This window comes from Siphateles boraxobius, unplaced genomic scaffold (assembly GCF_051911475.1).
Source record: "Siphateles boraxobius isolate OS27281-9 unplaced genomic scaffold, OSU_SipBor_1 68, whole genome shotgun sequence".
NCBI classification, from domain to species: Eukaryota; Metazoa; Chordata; class Actinopteri; order Cypriniformes; family Leuciscidae; genus Siphateles; species Siphateles boraxobius.
Window position 1 is genome coordinate 6,516,907 of NW_027509195.1, and position 21,577 is coordinate 6,538,483.

Genomic DNA, 21,577 nt, shown 5'->3' on the forward strand with positions numbered 1-21,577 from the left:
TTGTTTCAAGTTCCTAATCATCTGAAAAAGAACAAATGTGTAGACCATCTTAAAACATTTCGATATATATATATTTGAGCAATATATTCCAATGGTATCACCAGGATGATTATTTATTTTTGTAATAATTTCAGTCTTCAGGTTACATTCGTATATAAATTTTTAGAGACACTAAAACATTTACAGGATAATGACAGAATATCATCAAAGATTAAACACCTAAAAACATGTTCAAAATCAATAAGAAATGAGTTGTCAAATTACAACTTCTGGCCAATGATTCATTCTGGCAGAGTACAGCTGTCTTGGCGTATAGATGTTCAAAAAAACAAAGTGTTTGTGCATAGTGGGAGAAATGGAAAAGATAGGAGTGTTGAAGCTAATGCTTTTCAAAAAGGAAGCTCAGATTCAGTTTTTAACCACTTGCCTCCCAGCTAAATTAAAATAATCGGATAATAATAATACTCAATAAGACAATGGATTATTATATAACATGTAATGTGACAACAATTAAAGAATGGCAACAATGACATGAAGGACAGAATCAAGAACTAGAAGGCAAAACAATAACAGCCAACAAGTAAAATAAAAAAGGCCATTTGTACATGTTATAAATGAATGTGACTGAGGAGGTTTATCCCATCAGTGATAGATGACCCATGTGGTGGAAGGCTCCAATGGGAAGGCGAGAGATTGTAGGCATTTTGGAAGGGGGTGTGCGTGTTCTCCTGTGTTCAGACCTCAGGCACAGAGTGATCCATTGAGGACTTTAGCAGGCCGCTTGACATCCTGCAATACACAGATTAGAGCTGTCATCAGAACATTTTGCCTGACAATTATTTTTGATACAAATTCTTCAGATTATTGATGTCTGTTTTTGTTCATGTCACACTGTAAGCTTAATACACATTAAGAAGTAATTTATTAACAAGTATGATCACAGGGAACATTCAAATCTGTGTTGGCGCTACTGCTGACCCAGAGAGAGCAGTGGCCATGTACAGATATGAAACAGCTTTATAAACTGTCATTTCAACAACAAGGTATTGTTATTTCTGTTACAAACTCAAATTATCACCAAAGCACTGGGATAAAAGTTTATTAGTTCGGGTATAAACACTGATGACTACAGTAGCCATCAACATAGAGTAAATTGCCATTTGAAAGCTTCAAATAACTATTTTATCAGTTATACTGTTGCACCAGTAGATGGCGACAAGTGACTATTAAAAAATGCATTTGCAATTGAACCATTGATTCAAGAGATTTATTGAAAACGCTGATTCATGGGGTAATGAAAGTCTTTACGAGTGAGTCATTGAATCAATCATTTAAACCGATTTGTTGTAAATAATTTAAATTAACTAAAAACATTTTTTTTTAAATAGACTGCAGCAATTAACATTTTGTCAAAACCTTGAGTAAATTAGCCTATGTTATTTTGTTCAGTTGTCTATTCAGAATAAGGGGGAAAACGTGCTCCCTATTTTAAACCAACAAAAAAAGTTCATGATTCTCAATTTATCCTGAATCGTGCAGCTCTACTGGGTAGATTTGATGTTGGGTTAAGGTTTACGGGAAAGCTCAACAGTGAATTATAGATGTAAATACAGAAATTATTTACAGCTGTAATTACACGCAGATTTTTTTTAAATACAGGTACAATTTATTTGTATTATTTGTAACTGCTATATTACAATTATTAGATAATTTAGGAGTATAAAAAAAGCTGGGTCTCACTTCTTAATCATGTGGTCGTAGATGAACTTAGGCATGATGGTGATGGTCATGGCAGTAGGAGATGTGGTCAGGATGTCCTTGATCTGAGTGTCCTGGAGACAGAAAACAATACTCCACAAATCTCAAATTGATCAACTAATTTGATTTCTTACAGCAAGTGATAGATATGGATCTCAGTTTAATATTGAAATGCCTTTTTTAACATTGTATTTATGGGTTTGTGATTTTATTATAAAAACAATTGGTACAGAGACCACATTTAAAGGCATAACCTGAAAAAACTCACCTTGAGTCCAATGACGTTCTGCCCATTGATCTCGCAGATGTAGTGATCTGTGAGCAGGCCATTGCGGGCAGCAGAACCATCCTTCACTAGAGACGTGATGCGCCCGGATTTGAAGATGAAGCCCACGTGACCGGAGCTGTCCTTATGCATGGTGACTGTGCGCTGGAATGGTCTGGAACACAAAATATATAAATATATTCAAAAGTTGATCTCTATTTTACGGATCCCGGGAAGTCACCTGTTGGGAAAAAAAAAAAACTATCCATGGCGACGGTTTCTCAAACTGTTCCCTCGGTTTAGCAAATCGTGCCCACGGATTAATAAACCGTACCCACGAGTTTCTAATCCGTGCTCTCAGATTTGTAAACCGTGCCTTCAGTTTTGCAGTTTTTTGTGAGGAAAAGCTCAGTATAATAGAATAAGCAAAAAAAGACTTCACATATAAAAAATAAATATAATACAAACACAAGATTAGGTTATATAAAAAATAAAACATTCATAAATTATTTAATGATTGTCTTCAGTGAACTAATTTATAAACGTCATATTTATTCATGATTAATAACTAGTCTAAAATTAAGAAACCCCTAGAAAACAGTAAAAGACAACAACAAATAGATGTGTACATTTAAGATAGGCTACTTAATTTATTATTCTGATATCCAAATATGATACTAAATCACACAGAAAAAAGGACTTTTATTTGTGACGTGCAGTCTTTGCATTTGAACATTGCACATTTTAAACAGGACACGCATTAGCTGAATAAACGTTAGCCAATACAAACATATTTATAGAAAATAGTTGACAATGAATAGTCCTGTCACATGACCAATAATAGCAAAACGAATCACTTATTCTAAAAAGAATATCAAGTATAAGTTTAGATGAATCCGAAATATGGGGCTGTGTTAACAGTAAAACGTCTGTCTTTTAACGAATTTTAAAAACACGGATGGATAATACAAAATGCTTTCTGACATTTGGACAGAAAAAACACAACCAAAACAAAATTTAATCTTAGCCCGTCAATTTACAATTATCTTCTCTCTCTGTGCGCGCGGTCTGTTTTTGTGAGAGAGAGCTCGCGCAGCACTGATACAACGGTACTTTTAATCCATAATTAACTAATGCACTAGTTTTCATACAAAATAATTATGTAACATAATTAGGTACTTAGGTTATTATTAACACAATAACATTACACATGCAGACTACGTTTCTCAACACTGAGAATGATTAAATAAACTTCAGACTCACGCTTATCAGTAATCCACAAATTACAAATCTTTCATAATCACTAAGCCATAGCGATTTTAATTTTATTTAGATTTATTGTTCATTTAAATTTAAAATGCATAATTTAGCATTTTATAATTTGCATGGCTGAATGATTTCCTCTTATCTGAGTGACCATGAATGACGAAGTATTTTAATCCATGCGATCACTCCCGTGTGATCATCGAATCCAGATTAAGTTAACTAAAAACAATATTTCAACTTTCCACATCCACCCCAGCCCGTTTATCTTCAGGAGTCAGAAAAGCTGTGACTTCTACTGTCCTCGCTTATGAACTCAGTCAGACTGCGTGTGGGCCGCGGGAGTGGAAGCGGGATCGAGCGGGATTCTTTATTGCTGCCGATTTTAAGTCTCTTTTTAATGATAGGCCTTACGCATCTGTCAATCATCCCCGCTTGCTATTTGGGGAATGAACCCAGCGCTATGATTGGTCGAACTCCGCTTCATTTGCTGTTGCTACAACAACCGTTCATTTTTCGTTATTCGATTAGCCTACGGGTTAAAAAAAGAAAAACGAATGAACTCTGCACAAACACTTGGATATGCGCCAAAATCTTGTGTTTATTTGTGATAATCTTAGCCCTGTATTTTTATTGTCTAACCTGTATTATGACTGACATTTGACAAATTGCTTTGTTCTTTTTTTTTGGATAAAAGCGTCTTCTAAATATGTAGAATAAATGATCAATATTATTATTTGCGTTTATAACTATAAATGAGTTCACTGAAGACAGTAATATGTTTATCATAAAATGATTTATGAATGTTTTATTTTTATATAACCTAACCTTTTACAGTTTTGGAAATGTGTTATATTTCTTTTTTATATGTCTTTTTTTGCTTATTCTATTATACATCGTTTTTTAGAAAATTCAAGAAAGTATCCATTTAAAAAAAATGAAGTTTAAACATAATGAAATGCATCCCTAAACATGAGGCCTGGTTGAATCATCCGGCACAGACTGGGGGAGAGGCCACAAATCCGTGAGTACGGTTTACAAACCCGTGGGAACGGATTGCGAAAGCGTGGGCACGGTTTATGAATTTGTGGGTACAGATTGCAAAAACTACTTTACTTTGTGGTAATCCCACTATGTCACAGATGATACAGAGCTTAACTTGGATCCAATAGTAACTTTCCATCTTTTCATATTGAAGTCAAAAAAAAAATTCAACCACCAGGAGGCACCAAAGAACAACACAAATATAGTAATACACCTGTCATGCTTATTCTGTGAATTTCTATGAATATTTTGTTAGTGTTTATATTTATATATTTGATTTGATATATACACCTACACACATTATAAATTACAATACAATTTTACAATGTTACACTTTTTATGTATTTTTGATCAGCCTGTGTGAACATAAGAGACTACTTACTGAACCAAACATGTACTGTATTGAGAACATATACTTTATAGATGAAAATGACTGACCTGTCACGGACGATGAGCTCGATGCGTTGTTCAGCTGCTGCCTTCAGAGCTTTGTGGGCCTTATCTGAGTTCCAGCCAGCAACATTCTGCCCGTTGATCTGCAGAACCTGATCTCCAAAACGCAGACCACCCAAAGCCGCTGGAGAGTTCGCCTGCACTAGCTGGACAAACACTCCCTAAAGACAATGACATGGAAATGACATGCGTGAAGATAATGACATCTGGCTCCTGATGATGATAACAATAACACATATGCTGAGAATGATGGTGTAATGCCTTAGAAAATATTACCAATTAACCTACATACCAATTACTTACTCAAAACAATAAACAGTTTTGAGTAAGTAATTGGTATGTAGGTTAATTGGTAACAGCTACTTCCTGCTCAGCTACTGTTCGGACGCTCTCGCTTACTGCTCCGCGCTTTGCTCTATCGCTTTTATATTTCTATATTTTATCTCCTTTTATCACCTAATTTTTATCACCTTTTATCACCTAATTTTAACTTCAGCAAATCAGCACAGTGCTCAAACGTTTGGATTACTACAAAAAAAAGCAGAATTATTTTATTCAACCAGCCTCCCACTGAAAGCTTACATTCCGGGGAAGAGAAAACAAAACTGCCTACATTCATAAGGATAAGAAAATGCCTCCTCTGGAATCTACTTGCTGCTCCAACTGCCACAGACTTTTACAAAGGATTGCAATTCTTGAAACAAAGTTAATTGCGGGACCACCAAACCAGACGGAACACACAACAGAGCTTCGTCATGGACGTCCTCAGCATACAGCCGGTGAGTCCCATGAATCTAGTGCTTCTCGACAGGCCATACTGAGTGTAGAGAAACAAGCCGATCGTTTTACTAATCGATGGCACAAACAGGGTGCGAGACCCAAAGGCACTCGAGACATCAGATTGTCACGAGCATCACATATTACTGCAGTAGCATCCTCTACCCCAGATACGGCTCTGACAAGGACTGCAAACACTGGTCTCCTACCACCGCCTATACATCTTGAGAACAGATTTGAAGTATTAATGAATGAGGAATCCCCAAATTTGATGAATGTGATCACACACAGACAGAATCAGCCAGTAGCTAACACTGATGCTAACTGGGGCTCAAGGTCGAGCAGACAGCGGCACTCAGCTCACAGTGCAGCCGAGCCCAGGACTCTGATAGTGGGCGACTCCGTAATCAGAAACATTAATAGCAGGGATACAACAACGTGCTGCCTTCCACAAGCAACAACATCTGATGTAAACAGGGAACTTCAGAACATTCTGATGAAACATAAGACTGCAAATCGACTGATCATTCATGTGGGGAAGAATGATATTCATAAAGAGCAGTCGGAACTTCTTAAAAAGGATTTCAATGAACTTTTTGAAACACTTAAAAGACTGAAAGTTCAAACATTCATCAGTGGACCACTCCCAGCAAGAGGAACAAACAGGTTTTCACGGTTGCTTGGGCTTAATACATGGCTGCAAAAAACCTGCAATATAAAAGGAGTGAACTTTATTGACAACTTCAATCTTTTCTGGAGTCAGAGGCAACTGTTTCAACAGGATGGCCACCACCCAAACAAACTTGGTTCAAGAATGCTAAAGGACAATATCTACTTCTCCCTCCGTCATCCTTCTGCAATGTGTGCCAATCAACTCAACCTGAATGGCACACACACACCTGGATACAGTATGAATGACCACAGGATTTCACTTCAGCCCCTGAATGGACATGCGGTTGACACATCACACAAGGACAGTGATAACACCACTCAGCCACAACAACCTCTGCTCACGGACACAATCTCAGCTGAGCCCTGCCCACAGAGCTCACCACAGACAGACTGTGACATACCAGCACTGCTCCAATATACAGCACCCAAGGACGACTTTCTGGAATACAGCCAGGGAAACCAGGACAGCATATTACAGCCTCCAATAACACCAGAGCAAAAATCACTCTCACTGGAAACATTATCACTCTCTCCAGCATCTCCACTTCTGTGCTTCTCAGAGAAAATGGAACAACTGGTGCACGCTGGAACTAGACTATCCCACTCTTTTGCTGCGAGCCCCCAGATACCAACCAAAAAACGCCAGGCCCCACAACCACCAAAGCCTACGGGCCCAGCTCGCCCTCCCCCTCCCCCTGTGAGAGCTCTTCGGCCTCTGCCACAGCGCCAGGGCCCACACCCTCCTCCGGCGGCTCGAGGTGAACCAAAAACAACTGATACCAGCTCTCAGTGATATGTGTCGGGTCCCCGCTATGATAACAATAACTTTCTCAAATGTTTACAGAACAAGCGGGAACCCAGTGTGCCTGTATGTTTTTCTATTGCTGTTCAATTACATGATAGAAAGTCTAAGGCCTTCAAAAGCCGTACAGCAAACCCATCTAATCTGGTGCCTATTACACGACATACCAAGATTGCTGTGGGGACAAAAAGTAAGACTGTTAAGTTAGCACTTTTAAACATCCGCTCACTTAAAAATAAATCACTTTTAGTCAATGACTTAATAACCACATACAACCTGGATTTTATGTTGCTAAATGAAACTTGGCTAGAAGAAAGTTGCAGTGCAACAGTCCTCAATGAAACAGCCCCTCCTAACTTTACTTTTATGAGTGTCTGCAGAGGTGTCAGAAGAGGCGGAGGTTTAGCTGCTCTTTATAAAGATGTCTATCAATGTAAGCAAATATCATTTGGGAATTACCCGTCTTTCGAATATCTGGGTATTGTGTTAAAAGGTGCTCCACGCATTTTACTTATCATTGTTTACAGGCCTCCAAAATACTCTCCAGCTTTTGCTGAGAACTTAACAGAACTGTTAAGTTCTATTTCCTCAGAGTTTGACTGCTTTGCCATTGCTGGAGATTTTAACATTCACATAGATAATGCAGAAAACAATATGGCAAAAGAAATCAAAACTGTTTTAAAAACTTTTGATCTGACTCAGCATGTACATGGAGCCACACATAATCGTGGACACACTCTAGATTTACTTATCAGTAAGGGTCTAAACATTTCATCAATTGTTATTAAGGATGTAGCACTGTCTGATCATTTTTGTATTTTCTTTGATATATTGATCTCTCCTGCCATTGAAGCTAGATCTGTGTCTGTCAAGAAGAGATGCTTAAATGAGAATACTAGTGTACTATTTATGAAGGCTATATCTTTAACACCAAGCATATCTGCTGACTCTGTTGATTTTCTCCTTGATTCTTTTAACTCAAAAGTTAAGAGTGTAATTGATGATATTGCTCCTGTGAAAGTCAGGAAGAAGAGTGGCAGACAAAAAGCACCTTGGAGAAACTCAACAGCAGTGCAAAATATGAAAAGACAATGCAGAAAAGCAGAGCGCATGTGGCGGAAGACAAAACTTGTAGTCCATTATAACATCTACAAAGACAGCATCCATGCTTTCAATAAGGAACTAAGCAAAGCTAGACAGACTTTTTTCTCGAATATTATAAACAGCAATATAAACAACACGCGCACTCTTTTTGCTACTGTAGAGAGACTGACAAACCCCCCAAGCCAGATTCCCAGTGAAATGCTCTCAGTGAGAAAGTGCAGTGAGTTTGCTTCTTTCTTCTCTGAGAAAATCAATAATATCAGAAAGGTGATCAGCTCATCCTTGAGTTGCGCTGGGGTCAGGCAGATCAAACAACAGCACGAGAAAGTAGCAACTATGTCTGATTTCGAAGAAATTGATGGCAAAATTTTGGAAGAAACCGTACAGCAACTAAAAACATCAACCTGCGCCCTTGATGCACTTCCCACATCTTTTTTCAAAAATGTGTTACACAGCTTAGAAGCAGATCTCCTAGAAGTGGTAAATGCCTCACTTCTCTCTGGGAGTTTTCCGACCTCCCTGAAAACTGCTGTTGTCAAGCCCCTCCTGAAAAAGAGCAATCTGGATAAGACCATATTAAACAACTATAGACCGATCTCAAATCTTCCTTTCATAGGCAAGATCATTGAAAAAGTTGTCTTCAATCAGCTGAACAAATTCTTAAGCTCGAATGGATACTTTGACCATTTTCAATCTGGTTTCCGACCGCACCACAGTACAGAGACCGCGCTCATAAAGATAATAAATGATATTCGCTTAAATACTGATACAGGCAAATTATCAGTGCTGGTACTACTCGACCTCAGTGCTGCATTTGACACTGTCGATCACAAAATACTTCTTGACAGGCTGGAAAACTGGGTCGGGCTTTCTGGGATAGTCCTAAAATGGTTCAGGTCATACTTAGGAGGCAGAGGTTATTATGTGAGTATAGGAGACCATAAGTCTGAGTGGACATCCATGACATGCGGAGTCCCTCAAGGCTCAATTCTTGCGCCACTCCTATTCAACCTGTACATGCTCCCAATGAGCCAAATAATGAGAAAGAACCAAATCGCTTACCATAGCTATGCAGACGACACACAGCTCTACTTAGCCCTATCGCCTAACGATTACAGCCCCATTGACTCCCTTTGCCAATGCATTGATGAAGTAAACAATTGGATGTGCCAAAACTTTCTTCAGTTAAACAAAGACAAAACTGAAGTCATTGCGTTTGGAAACAAAGATGAAGTTCTCAAGGTGAACGCATACCTTCAGTCTAGGGGTCAAACAACTAAAAATCAAGTCAGGAATCTGGGTGTGTCTCTAGAGTCAGACCTTAGTTTCAGTAGTCATGTCAAAGCAATAACTAAATCAGCATATTATCACCTGAAAAATATTGCAAGAATTAGATGCTTTGTTTCCAGTCAAGACTTAGAAAAACTTGTGCATGCTTTCATCACCAGTAGGGTGGATTATTGTAATGGACTTCTCACTGGCCTTCCCAAAAAGACCATAAGACAGTTGCAGCTCATACAGAACGCTGCTGCTAGGATTCTGAGCAGAACCAGAAAATATGAACACATCACACCAGTCCTCAGGTCTTTACACTGGCTGCCAGTTACATTTAGGATTGATTTTAAAGTATTATTACTGGTATATAAATCATTCAATGGCCTAGGACCTCAATACATTGCAGATATGCTCACTGAATATAAACCCAACAGATCACTCAGATCATTAGGATCACATCGGCTAGAAATACCAAGGGTTCACTCTAAGCATGGCGAGTCTGCTTTTAGCTACTATGCCAGCCGCAGCTGGAACCAGCTTCCAGAAGAGATCAGATGTGCTCCTACAGTAGTCACATTCAAATCCAGACTCAAAACACATCTGTTTAGCTGTGCATTTACTGAATGAGCACTGTGCCACTGTTCGTCCGACTGTTTGCACTGTATTTTATTTTATGTTTTAATTATTCTGATTTCTGTATTTTATCTTTTATTCTAAACTGTTTTAATTATTCTGATTTCTTTTGATTATTTTAATTTCTTCTATGTAAAGCACTTTGAATTACCATTGTGTATGAAATGTGCTATATAAATAAACTTGCCTTGCCTTGCCTTAAACCACAACACCAGTCATGACTCTGAGGAAGTGTTTAATTCGAAAAGCTTTACTCACATTATCGATATCTTTGAGTCGGAGGCCGACCTTTCCTTCCTGGTCTTTGCAGATGATGATCTCCCGAAGACCTGGGCGAATCTCTGCCCTCCGAATACCCACATCTGCTCCAGTCACAGGCCGCACCATGCCACCCAGACAACTTGGCACCGCCACTTGCTGCCAGGAGAGAGACAACTATTTTAATTCATTCTCATATGTGTAAGTGTATTGGTCACATACAACACTAACAATTATTTCTGTAGAATCTGTTCGTGAAGTCTGACATCACGCATCATCTTTTACGGGTTAAAAACCCTGGTCCAGATACCAAAACGGAAAAACAAATGGAACTAATATACACTCATAGCGTGCTGTTAAACTACAGGGGGGGGGGGGGGGGGGGTTCACGATGTCATATGAATATAATTTCAAGGGTTTTATTTTTTTTCTAACGACAAATGATCGCGATGATCACGTTTACAAGCCAGTGTCATTATAGTAGCCTAGTCTATTGGTTACCATTTTACTGAATCTATAAGATACTTCAATGCAATGTTTGAGTGGTAGATAACCATATATCGTCAATATTATAATATCAAGCTACCATAAATAAAATCTGCAAATTTTACAAATCGATTTGCATTATAGCTTGAGGCAAGACAAATAATCATTACCTGATTCATGAAGATAAACGGAGGATAAGATAGCTTCCGTAACATAGTCAGGCAGACAAAAAACACCCCAGACTACGGGGTGTCATTGGTTGTTGAATTAAATGTTACCCAGATACAATAGTGCCATTTTCTGATTGGCTAACAACACCAGACGAACAACACCAGAGGAGACGCGCTTGAATTCATGCCTGTTCCACAGTGAGAGCGGCGCGGCCAGAGTTTTGGGCGCTGCGGCATATTAAATATATTACAAATAGTTTTTCAGCGTGAGAAATACAATGTGTGGCGGGAGAGCGTGACAAAAGACCGAAATGAGTGACTGTCACGCTCAATGTGTGACACTTGACAGCCCTGCGATTTTAAGGAAGTGGGGGTGTTGGTGGAAGTGACGTATATGCCGTAAAGCAGTCAAATTTTGTAGCTCTCTTTGTTTGCCGGTTACTACCCGAAACCCGAAGTTTAAAAGTACGATTAAAAACACTACAGACCCCGTCAGGCTATGGAAGACGTGTCATTCAACCTATTGTAAGTCGATGTACCATCACAAGAGACTTGGAAATAATTAACCAATTAGGTATAATATATATATGTCATGCCATAATTAATTCTTAAACAGAATTGTGCCTGTATCATATTTGTAATCAAAGTTTTGTATCGAAAAAATATCGTAGATGGTGAAAAAACGCTAATTTTGGATAGCTGTATGCTATATGCTACTATCTAAGCTAACTAAAAAAACACTAAGAACGAGAAATGTTTAATTTCACAATCAATAGCTTCGATTATATACTAGTATTTGAAACATATAAGTTAAAAGACATTAATGGTCGTTATAACGTAGTTCAAATGACTTGTATAATAAAGTGATATCTGATTTGTAACCAGGCACTAAAGCGATTACCCATAAAACATGCATTGAACCAATCAGATTGCTTGGGTCCTAAGCTGAGACTCATCTCTTCACCACACCGGGACTTGAACTCGGAATCGCTGCCCACAAGACTATGGCTCCAACTAATACTTTTTTTTGCGTGTAAAGTTACATAAATAAGAATTAGTTACATTGTATTATAAAAGAACAAAAATTAACAATGAATATACTGTTCATTGTTAATTTTTGTTCTTTTATAATACAATGTAACTAATTCTTATTTATGTAACTTTACACACGCAAAAAAAAGTGTGATATATTATATATTAAGAATATATTAACCTAAACCTAGATAAATACGAACTGTAGCTTATTGTTATTGATATCTAATGCAACTTACCAATTAAATGATTGTGATTAAATCTTGTGAGTCTGTTTTTCACCGACAGTAATGTTTTTTTAAGCAGCTTCAACAATATTAACAATAAAGCTGAATGTATGATATCAGCCGTATTAGTGAAGAGAAATGCATTTCTGGTTTGGTGTTGATAAATGGGTACTTGAGCCTTATTGATGGGGCTGTGATGGTACAAAAAAGATTGGGAGATGCTGGTCTAATGTTTAGTACTTGAACAGAACAGCGAGTATCATTTTAAGATGCCTTTAGAAAGCACCCTATTAGCAACACTCCAACACAGGCCTTATGGTGCATGAGTCATTCCTGAGCTCTGCTTCCAGGAATGATGCTGAAAAGAATTATGGGTTATGCTAAGACACCCTGTGGCCAGTTTGCACTATTCACAGAAAAAAAGAGGGGAAAAAGCACAAATGCTAACACGCATACATAGCTGCCGCCTTTTCAATGCTTACACAATTACCTTGGCTGCTTTAACAGAGAAAATATTGTACAAGGCAAGGTGGAAAGAGTGGTTTAGCTAGCACTGCTAGGAAAGCATTTGAGACTCTGAAATGTCATTATTTGCATACAACAAATATTTATTGATGAGTGGCAATCCTTAGAACAGGGAAGATAAACCCACACTGAACTCTAAAAGTAAATGTGTACTCAGAGACAATCAACTTTTGTGCTACCGTTTTGTCATTTGTACTTAACACATTTAAGTCATGCTAAAGCAACAGAAACATGCACATACTTACACTGTCAGCCACCGGGACCAGCGCGAGGTTTCTCTGGACCTCATCACTGTTCAGACTGAGGCCCATATAATCTCCCAGCTCCTCGAGATTCGGATACAGAGCTGGATGGAGAGACAGAAAGCATTACATATTGAAGTTTTGAATTCTCTATTATGATACAGAGCTAATAGCCAACATAGTAGCATAGTGATGATTTAGCCATGAACCTGTAGATTTTTTTTTTTTATTCTGTAGTTTTAAAAAAATCAGAGATTGCTTTATAACAGCATTAAGCAAGTGAAAAAAGCAAGTGAAAAACTGTGAAGAACAGAGTTCAAGTGTCAGTCATCTACAGTCGCCGGTTTCAGATTCTGGCCATGAATGTTTCCAACCAGTAATTATTTCCTGAGTTGAATCATGGCTACAATGCTCGTTTCTCTTTCTCCTGCTTTCCCCAGCGCTCAGATAGGAAAATGTCTGCCTGTGAAATATGTTAGTGTTAGGTTTACACAAACTAGCACAGCAGTCATTCTAGATTTCTACACTGTGTGATAAGGTCCAGACATACATAAAAAAATTAAAAAATCTACACTTTGAAAATAAATATGATTAGAAAGTTCAAATGAACAGCATAGATGGATAGCGGTACACACATATTCGTACTGAAAATGTTGAGTATGGGTCTTTCAGTTAGGTACGTTTGTGTACAAATAATAGTGTTTAATAATACACATACAATAATAGTACAAATGCAAATAATAGTATTGTATTAACCACTGCACAAGCAGAACCTTTGTGTGCGGAACATGATTTCAAACTTAAGGATGGGACAAAATCGTTATATACTTTGATGTTGTGAACACATCTGCCATCCATCAAATAGGAGCAATTACAATGGGAGCACAATCATTCTTATTCTAAAATATTAAGCTAACATATTTGCATCCAAAAGTTTAAGCACTTCAAATCTCTTCCCCCAATTAAAACAGCACCATGAACTGCAGTGCGTATTGCACTGCATTAACAGACTTTTTTGTTGTTTGTCAGTAAAACACAGTTTGTTTTTCCCCAGCTGTACCGAAAACACACCGAACCAAGGTATGTAAAGAACCGTCATTTTTGCGTACTGTTAGAATAGATAGTGTTACTTTTTCAGGATTCTATCAATATACATATATCACATTATATATGCATAACTTGGATATACTTTTACAGAACAGGAGGTTGTCAAGCACATTCTAAAAAAATATGGCCACCTTAAAAGCTATTTTTTAAAATTCTTGTTGTGTAATATCCTGGCAGTGTCCAGAGAGGCCTCAAACAGGGACACAATAGCCACCAGGGCTAACAACGTGCAGGGTGGGGCCAATAGCCTCGGACCTCAAGCACAGAGGCCAAAATTGCGGGAACTTGCAAAAATTGCGGGAACTTGCAAAATTGCAGGAACTTGCAAAAACTGTGGTTTGATGAAAAAGAGAAAAAAAGTGATTCCCCCAACACCCTGTTCTCACTAGGCTACTACCTTAATGTAAAGAGTCATTTCTTATTACTTCCAAGCAAGCATACTACATCTTAGAAAGTGCTGGGAATATTCAAATTCTCATCTTGTTTTATTTCAGACTGTAACGAGTGTAAATAAGGTGTGGCCCCTTTAAGAGCTGCGCGCTCCCTGTTGAACTGTCTGCAGTGTTATATTGTATCTGCGCCTCGAACACCCTATGTGTGCGGGTAATTTCTGTTTGATGCTACTTTTATCTTATTTTGTTTATTAAGTAACAATGTGACGGTAGAATGTGTGACAGACAGTTATACGAGTTAGATTTGGGAATAAAGAGCGAGTTGTGAGATATCAATCGCCTCGGTGAGTCTGTCTGGCCTCTGCAATAACTTCAGCTGTGAGCTATCCCGTCGCGCAATTGCGTCACTACATAAGGTTCCCATGGAAACAGGGGGAAATGGCTGCTCTTGTGTGAAGCAAACGCAACATTTTTCAACTTTCTGCTAGGATATATGTGACTTTTTTGCAACGAAAATTCGAGGATTATGAAATCATGCAAGCCCCGCATATTTTGCACGGAAATCGGCAATTTACACGGCGAAAGTGCGGCGTATTTGAAAAAATTCGACCCCCGCATGAATATGCGGACTTTGGGTGATTATGCACTAAATCATGCGATCGCATAATCGCGTTTTTCTGGAGGGACTGATTGCATATAAATACTGTATATTTCTGCCTCAAATGGTGATCAGAATCGCCACCGGATCGCGAGGAGGTTATTTCAAACACTCGCTGGTGTCTGAAAGTGAGTTATGAGCTGAAAATGGTTCAAAATGTCTTAAATGTTGAAGTTAGGTAGCCTGATATAATAACATGGGAAATGAGCCATGGTAATTACCCTCTCTGCCTTTGTTCATGACCACTCCTCAAGCCCCATTTGGCACGCTTTGGAGCAAGGTATTCGGCAGGCAAAAAAAAACCTGGCCGTTGGCCCTGATGAAGTCCCGGAAGTGACTGGCATTCACTAACATGCTTGCTTTTGGCCCGACAGTGGAAACACGGCTAATGAGAACATATAGATGGAAGGTAGTGCTGCCTCGAAAAGAGGGGTTCAACTTGAGCACTTGTTTTACACAAAGATAAAAAAAGGAAATAGGAAAGGCTTATGCACTGTTGTTGAATTGCTCCCAGATCCCCTAAGGCATGTCTTCATTTCCTGTTTGACAATCGCACAAAACACTAGCATGCCTTTCATCTCTATAAAAACAGATCTCACTCAGCACTCCAGAAATGAATGAGAGAATGGCATGATAAGGGAGAGGGAAGCAAGATAGACGATGTAAGAAGCATAAGACAGACAGGCAGGCAGAGCCCGGACTCACTGGAGCTTGGCATCCCCTGTATGGCAGGCTGTGGCTGGTAGGCCCCCTGAGTGATGGCTGGGGTACTGGAAGTGACATCTGCAAACTGGGATTGTGCCTAGAGGAGCAGACCACATGTGAACATTGAATTATACTTCAATCCTAAATCTTTTAAAGTGCCTTAATCATGGGGACGGCTACCAACCCTTTAAAAAGCATTTGTTTTTTTATTATAAAGCTGAAATAAAATAAATGAGATAGATTGGCTTGGCAAACTAACTGAAATAAGTTCAAGTACTGAAATAATGAAATAAAAATAATTTGAAAAATATATATAGAAAAATAAAGGTAATTCAAAATATTATTAGATAATATAATAGTATTTAAATAATACTAAAATAACACTGCTTACCCTAATGACCTTGTCCACTTTAAGGTCCTCTAGGGATGGGTACAATGACATCCTAGAAAACACACACAATTGTACCAACATGAAAATGGGGGAATAAGACACCGTGCATATGAAACACAAGAAACCATGCTTTCAGTGAGCTCAAATAGAGCCATATTGCCTGAGTTCATTTTTCAACTGACTAGCAACCACATGATTCCAGCAGGAATTGAAACCTATACCAATTAGATGGGATAGAGCAGGGAGTGTATTAGGAGCATACAGACAACGACTGCTGCTTTAATCAGGAACAAAAACACAGTGAATTCATCAGGATTCTCCATTCTGACTGACATCTTCACGACTGTGATTCTCTAAAAAAAAAATCAAACACCCCCCACCACCACACACACACACGGATGTCTCCAGGCATTAGCTCAGTGGTGGTGTTGCTTTCACGTTGTGAAATGATCCACCTCTGAGACCATCTGTGTCTTCTGCACAGTCATCCTCATTGACATGTCGATAAACCACCAGAAATTATAATAATTCCTACAATAACTCTGTCTGCACTTTCAGACATAGGAGCAAATTTCACTTCACAAGAGGAAGAGGCACACATAAAAACCTACAACACTCAGTCCATATGTGCAAATAAAAATACAATTATTTGATTTGACTTAAAATTATTTGATTGGACAGTCTTGCTCCAATAACTCAAACAGAAGAGTATGATGCTAGCAACATCAATAACCGTGAGTTAAGTCTATTTAATTGAATGAATGCTTACATAACAATATAATAAAAAATGCCATGTATAACAGATAAAATAGCAATAAAATTACACATTTAAAAAACTTCAGACTGTTACATCAAACCTAGTTTTTGAAATTTTTGTCTCAGGTTTATTAAAACTATAATTATATCTAATTATTAATATTATAATAATTAAAAATGTTACTATTATAATACTTTTTATTTTATGTTTATATATATTATATATTAATTCTTTTTTTAATATGTTACATTTGTATTATATATATATATATATATATATTTGATGATGATGATGATGATGATGGAATACTAATATATAATTTACATAATATTATATATTAGATTTCAGTCAAAAATAAAATTGGATAAATAGTTATTCACCCATTTTAGCATTAGTAAACATTCTGAAGATTCAAAAATCTTAGTGAACATTCTGAAATGGCATCTAGCTTTGACACTTTTAGAGTAGACCGACTCAAGCCATTACAGAAATGTGGGCATACTTCAATCCTTGAGATTTTTTGGTTGAGGACAGCAGCAACAATTTCAACAATTGCAACTAGTAACTTCCGCATCCAAAACATCCATAACACATCACTACCATACACGCATAACATAAACATACATTTCAGAACTATTCATTATAAACTGAACATTCTGGTACTTTACAATGTGACTTTATATCAAAAGGTTTACTTGCAAAATTAAATTGCCAAGCAAGAATAAAAAGCAGTTTAATGAGGAGGACTAAAGTTCATGATTAAAAAAATTAAGGACCTGAACATCCCGTCCACATTTAACTAGGAACATCCCACCAGAAATCATCACTACAGAGCCAAAGCACTACTAACTATGTCCAAGTCCAAACAGAATTAAATACGGCCTGACTGCGCTCTTCATCTTATAGTGGAAGATCAATGAGAAGTTAAGTGCTTTACTGAGAACAAATCCATTACTGGGAAGGGGAAGGGGGAGAAAAAAAGAGAATGAAGGGAAAGAGAATGAGCCAGTGATGTACAAAGAAATTAAACTACATAAAGAAAGAAAGGAAGACCCTGAATGGAAGATATGAGGGAGTGATTTACAAGTTACTAGAGGAAAGGCCAAGAAGCATGTGATTGATAGGCGCTGACATTAGTCATCATAATCATATGACAGTGATCACATGACGTATTGTGTATTTCAGTCAACAATACCACTGCATGTAGATCATCGGGTTACTGTACACGTCACGACAGCAGAAAGCAAGGAGCATGAAATGCTCAACAAGAGCCTAAAGCAACACCCTGTGGATCATATGGTTATACAGGCATTGGACAAAGCTAATCCAAAATACTAGTTTCTAGCAAGAAACATTAAGTAACAGCAAAAAGAAGCTATGCATGGTTGCATGTTGGGAAATGGGAGAAATTCCACATTGCCTCACTTCTCTAAAGAGACATCCCACATACTACTGGAAATAGTTAGTCGCTCATTATATGAACAAACTGAAATAGGAAACGGGAAGTATTTAGCTAGAATCTGTCCGACTGGAGCACTGCCAGTGACTGGAAATGAAACAAACAGCTCTCTAACGCATGTAGGAACATACAGGTTTACAACCAGATTAAAGAGACTGGAGTTGCTTATCCCGTAATGTCATATTCAAGACTAAAGCTAAAGCACATGCTCCTACACGCTGACATTTTGTACATATCTGAGAAACGTTCACAGACAGACATAACTACAAAAAGTACAAAAAGAAAACTCTCACCCACACTCTCATGAATAAACTCCCACACTAGTGCACACAGAACAGCTCATGCAAACCAACACATACGCCCTCTTCTCATCATACACAGACCGTGATATGTGAGAGCAAACATGCACTGAAATATCTGCTCTGACGATTCAACCGCAACCAACATGTCAGAAACGGCACTAAATCAGACAGGCTCCTACCACACAAACACAGTCTCTCAATCTCATCACATAAGAATGTCTCTGTGGTACAAAAGGGCCATTATTTCCTGGCAAGAGCACTCCACTAAAGTAGAGATGTCTCCAAATAGTGGCCTAATGGAGACAGTAAGCAATCTACAGACATGTGTGCCTCTATTGTTTGAAGCTTCTCGCCAGAAATCAAGTGAATCAACTGTGGACACAAAGTGTGTCAAATCCAGCAGGCATAAAGGACAGCTGGGAATCTCATTGCGAGTCATCTGATGTCAACACTTGTTATCAGTATTTTCATTCAGGTCACAAAGAAACAGAAGTAGCGGCAGATCGTTTTTTCCATATTACAACGTACTCTAGTGAAGGAATTTGTCAAAAAGAGAAGAAAGTGAATGGATGGAGTAGAATATGAATGTGAGCTTGCAGTCGATTGTAAGAAATGGGTGAGTTTTATGTGGAGAAAATGAATGGAGGTCTCTGGGATATGTCACTAGGATATCAATGATAGTTTAATTAAAAATGCTGAGGTGAAAAATAATAATAATTAAACGTGCACAGATGAATCATTCACAATAAAAGAGGTTAGAAAATAAATAGGCTGAATTATTTAATTCCGTCTTTAACAAAAACTCAAACATTTGTTAGACCTAACTGTTAAAATAAAATCATAAACATAATAAATATAAAACAAAAGGGAAACAGAACCTATGATTCCAAAATTCAAATAAAATTAAAATGAGCACAAGTTACTTTTAAGTTTCAGCTAAAAAAACAAAACAATACAAAAATAAAATACTAATAAATATATTAATAACCATGTTACCTTAGCTGAATAGATCAACCAACATTGGGGAAAGCATCACTAATGCAAAGATAATGCATTAGCAATAGAATGATTTCACACTGATTGAATCTGGTTTAGATGACATCTTTTACTAAATGTGGACTACTTTCCACGCAATTTATTAAAGAAAAATCACCAGAGCAAACTTAAGTCAGGGGCAAAGCCAGTGGATAACTGTCCGGTTGAGTGGATTAGGGGCCTTTGGTATGGGGGAGAAATGGGCAAAGCTGATTTTCAGGCAGACTGAATGAGTGCTGAGCATAATAAACGGATCTCCCATGGCAACAGTCTGCAACTCTATTGACTGAGACCAGCAAAGGATTCCTGTTGTAATATCCAATCCACGGCTTATGAGGAAATATAATACCGCTGTCATTAACTAAATAAGATATATTTTATTATGACTACTACACACTATCCTTCTGACATAAACGAAAATGATGAAATAAGTCCAGCTAACTGATGTCATTATGTGGGAAAGTCCCTTCATCCAACAAAAACAAGAACAAAAAAACAAAGGAAAACTAGGTTATAAGCCTTTAAAGGTTTCTCTGTCAGCATCACTATATTGTTTGTTTCTTTTAAGCTATTCAGTCATCAATAATTCAGTTCTTTCCATTATTGACTGAACATACAGGTATAATCGAAAGTAAAACTTGTTTCTCAACAAATGACTAGGTTTCATATGTCGGTGACACATATCCTGAAATTATCAACATTTAATGCACATTAACACACATGCGTCACCTGGAAATTTTGATTCAATGTTAACTTACGTGGCAAACATCAAATCGACGTCATGTTTGTCTGACGAACAATGCATGTTATAATCATGTTAACTGGCTAAACGTGTATTTAAAGAAAGTTGAGTTATAAATGTGCTTTTTCTTCCTCTCTCTCTCTCTATTATATAAAATCTAAGAGTTTAGCCTATCTGATAAAGACTTTATAAATATTGTCTCTTCTAAATTACCCAAAAACTGTAAACAAAGGCAATAAAAGCATGTCAATTGTTTTTTAATATAAACTGAGGTTTTACTCAATGTCACCATGAAGTAAACAAAATTAACTCAAAATATAAGCAGTCGAACTGTTTGACTGTTTTTGTTGTTTAGCTCTCGAGCTAGTCTCCGTTAGCAACCCACACAATCATGCTAATTACACGAATAAAGTTCGATTTCTTTCTCCTTAAAATAATGGCCAGGTAATGTGTTACAAAAAAATATACTTACTAACAAAACCTTAATATATACAACGGAATGACGAACACGGTAAAGTGAACACTAACACGTCTTTGTTCTACGTGTACGTTAGCAGCAGCAGCCTAGTTAAGTTTAGCTTCGGTTAGCCAGCGTGTCCCACATACCTGACTGACTGAATAAAACACTCTAAAGATCATTGAAACAACGATATTCAGATTAGAGAGGGTCGCGTCTTACCTTTCGGCTTTCAGACGAGTGACTTCTGAAGAAATGGGGTAAATGTAATGAGAAGGGATGTAAACAAGCTGAGCACAGTAGATGGGACCCTTTCCTCTTTAGGTTGGCGCAGAAGTGAGAGAGACAGAAAGTATGTGTGTGCGTACAGTTTCTATTATGCTTTGTAGCTCAGTTTACTTCCTGCTATAGACTTCATTTTTTTCATGACGTTGTTCGCTTCTCGTTGACACTGAGAGGCTGGGCTACAACTTCTGTTTATTCTTTTATTACTTATTAACTTTAGCTCAGGCACTCTGACTGCCAAAAACTAGCATGGTAACAGTTACTCCAGTTACTGTTAATACTGTACAATTATTGGACTGAC

At 37.7% G+C, this 21,577-nt stretch overlaps 1 protein-coding gene across 1 annotated transcript; it reads right to left on the reverse strand.

The window, feature by feature from the left end:
• Window positions 1-86: 86 nt before the first annotated feature.
• On the reverse strand, window positions 87-21,439 carry sdcbp2 (syndecan binding protein (syntenin) 2). The gene is made up of 9 exons (XM_077214303.1): window positions 21,214-21,439; window positions 16,240-16,291; window positions 15,849-15,945; window positions 12,990-13,090; window positions 10,305-10,463; window positions 4,769-4,944; window positions 2,027-2,198; window positions 1,741-1,832; window positions 87-789 (listed from the first exon to the last, which is right to left on the reverse strand). The coding sequence occupies exons 2-9, from the start codon at window positions 16,288-16,290 to the stop codon at window positions 735-737; spliced, it is 903 nt and encodes a 300-aa protein (XP_077070418.1). The 5' UTR covers window position 16,291; window positions 21,214-21,439; the 3' UTR covers window positions 87-734.
• Between the last annotated feature and the right edge of the window lie 138 nt (window positions 21,440-21,577).

Excerpts from the sequence above, each read along its gene's own strand:
- sdcbp2 (XM_077214303.1), bottom strand. The coding sequence starts at position 16,290 with ATGTCATTGTACCCATCCCTAGAGGACCTTAAAGTGGACAAGGTCATT. Across the intron at positions 10,464-12,989 it reads TGGTCCCGGTGGCTGACAGT|CAAGTGGCGGTGCCAAGTTG; the intron begins GTAAGTATGTGC and ends CTCTCCTGGCAG. Across the intron at positions 1,833-2,026 it reads AGAACGTCATTGGACTCAAG|GACACTCAGATCAAGGACAT; the intron begins GTGAGTTTTTTC and ends TTCTGTCTCCAG.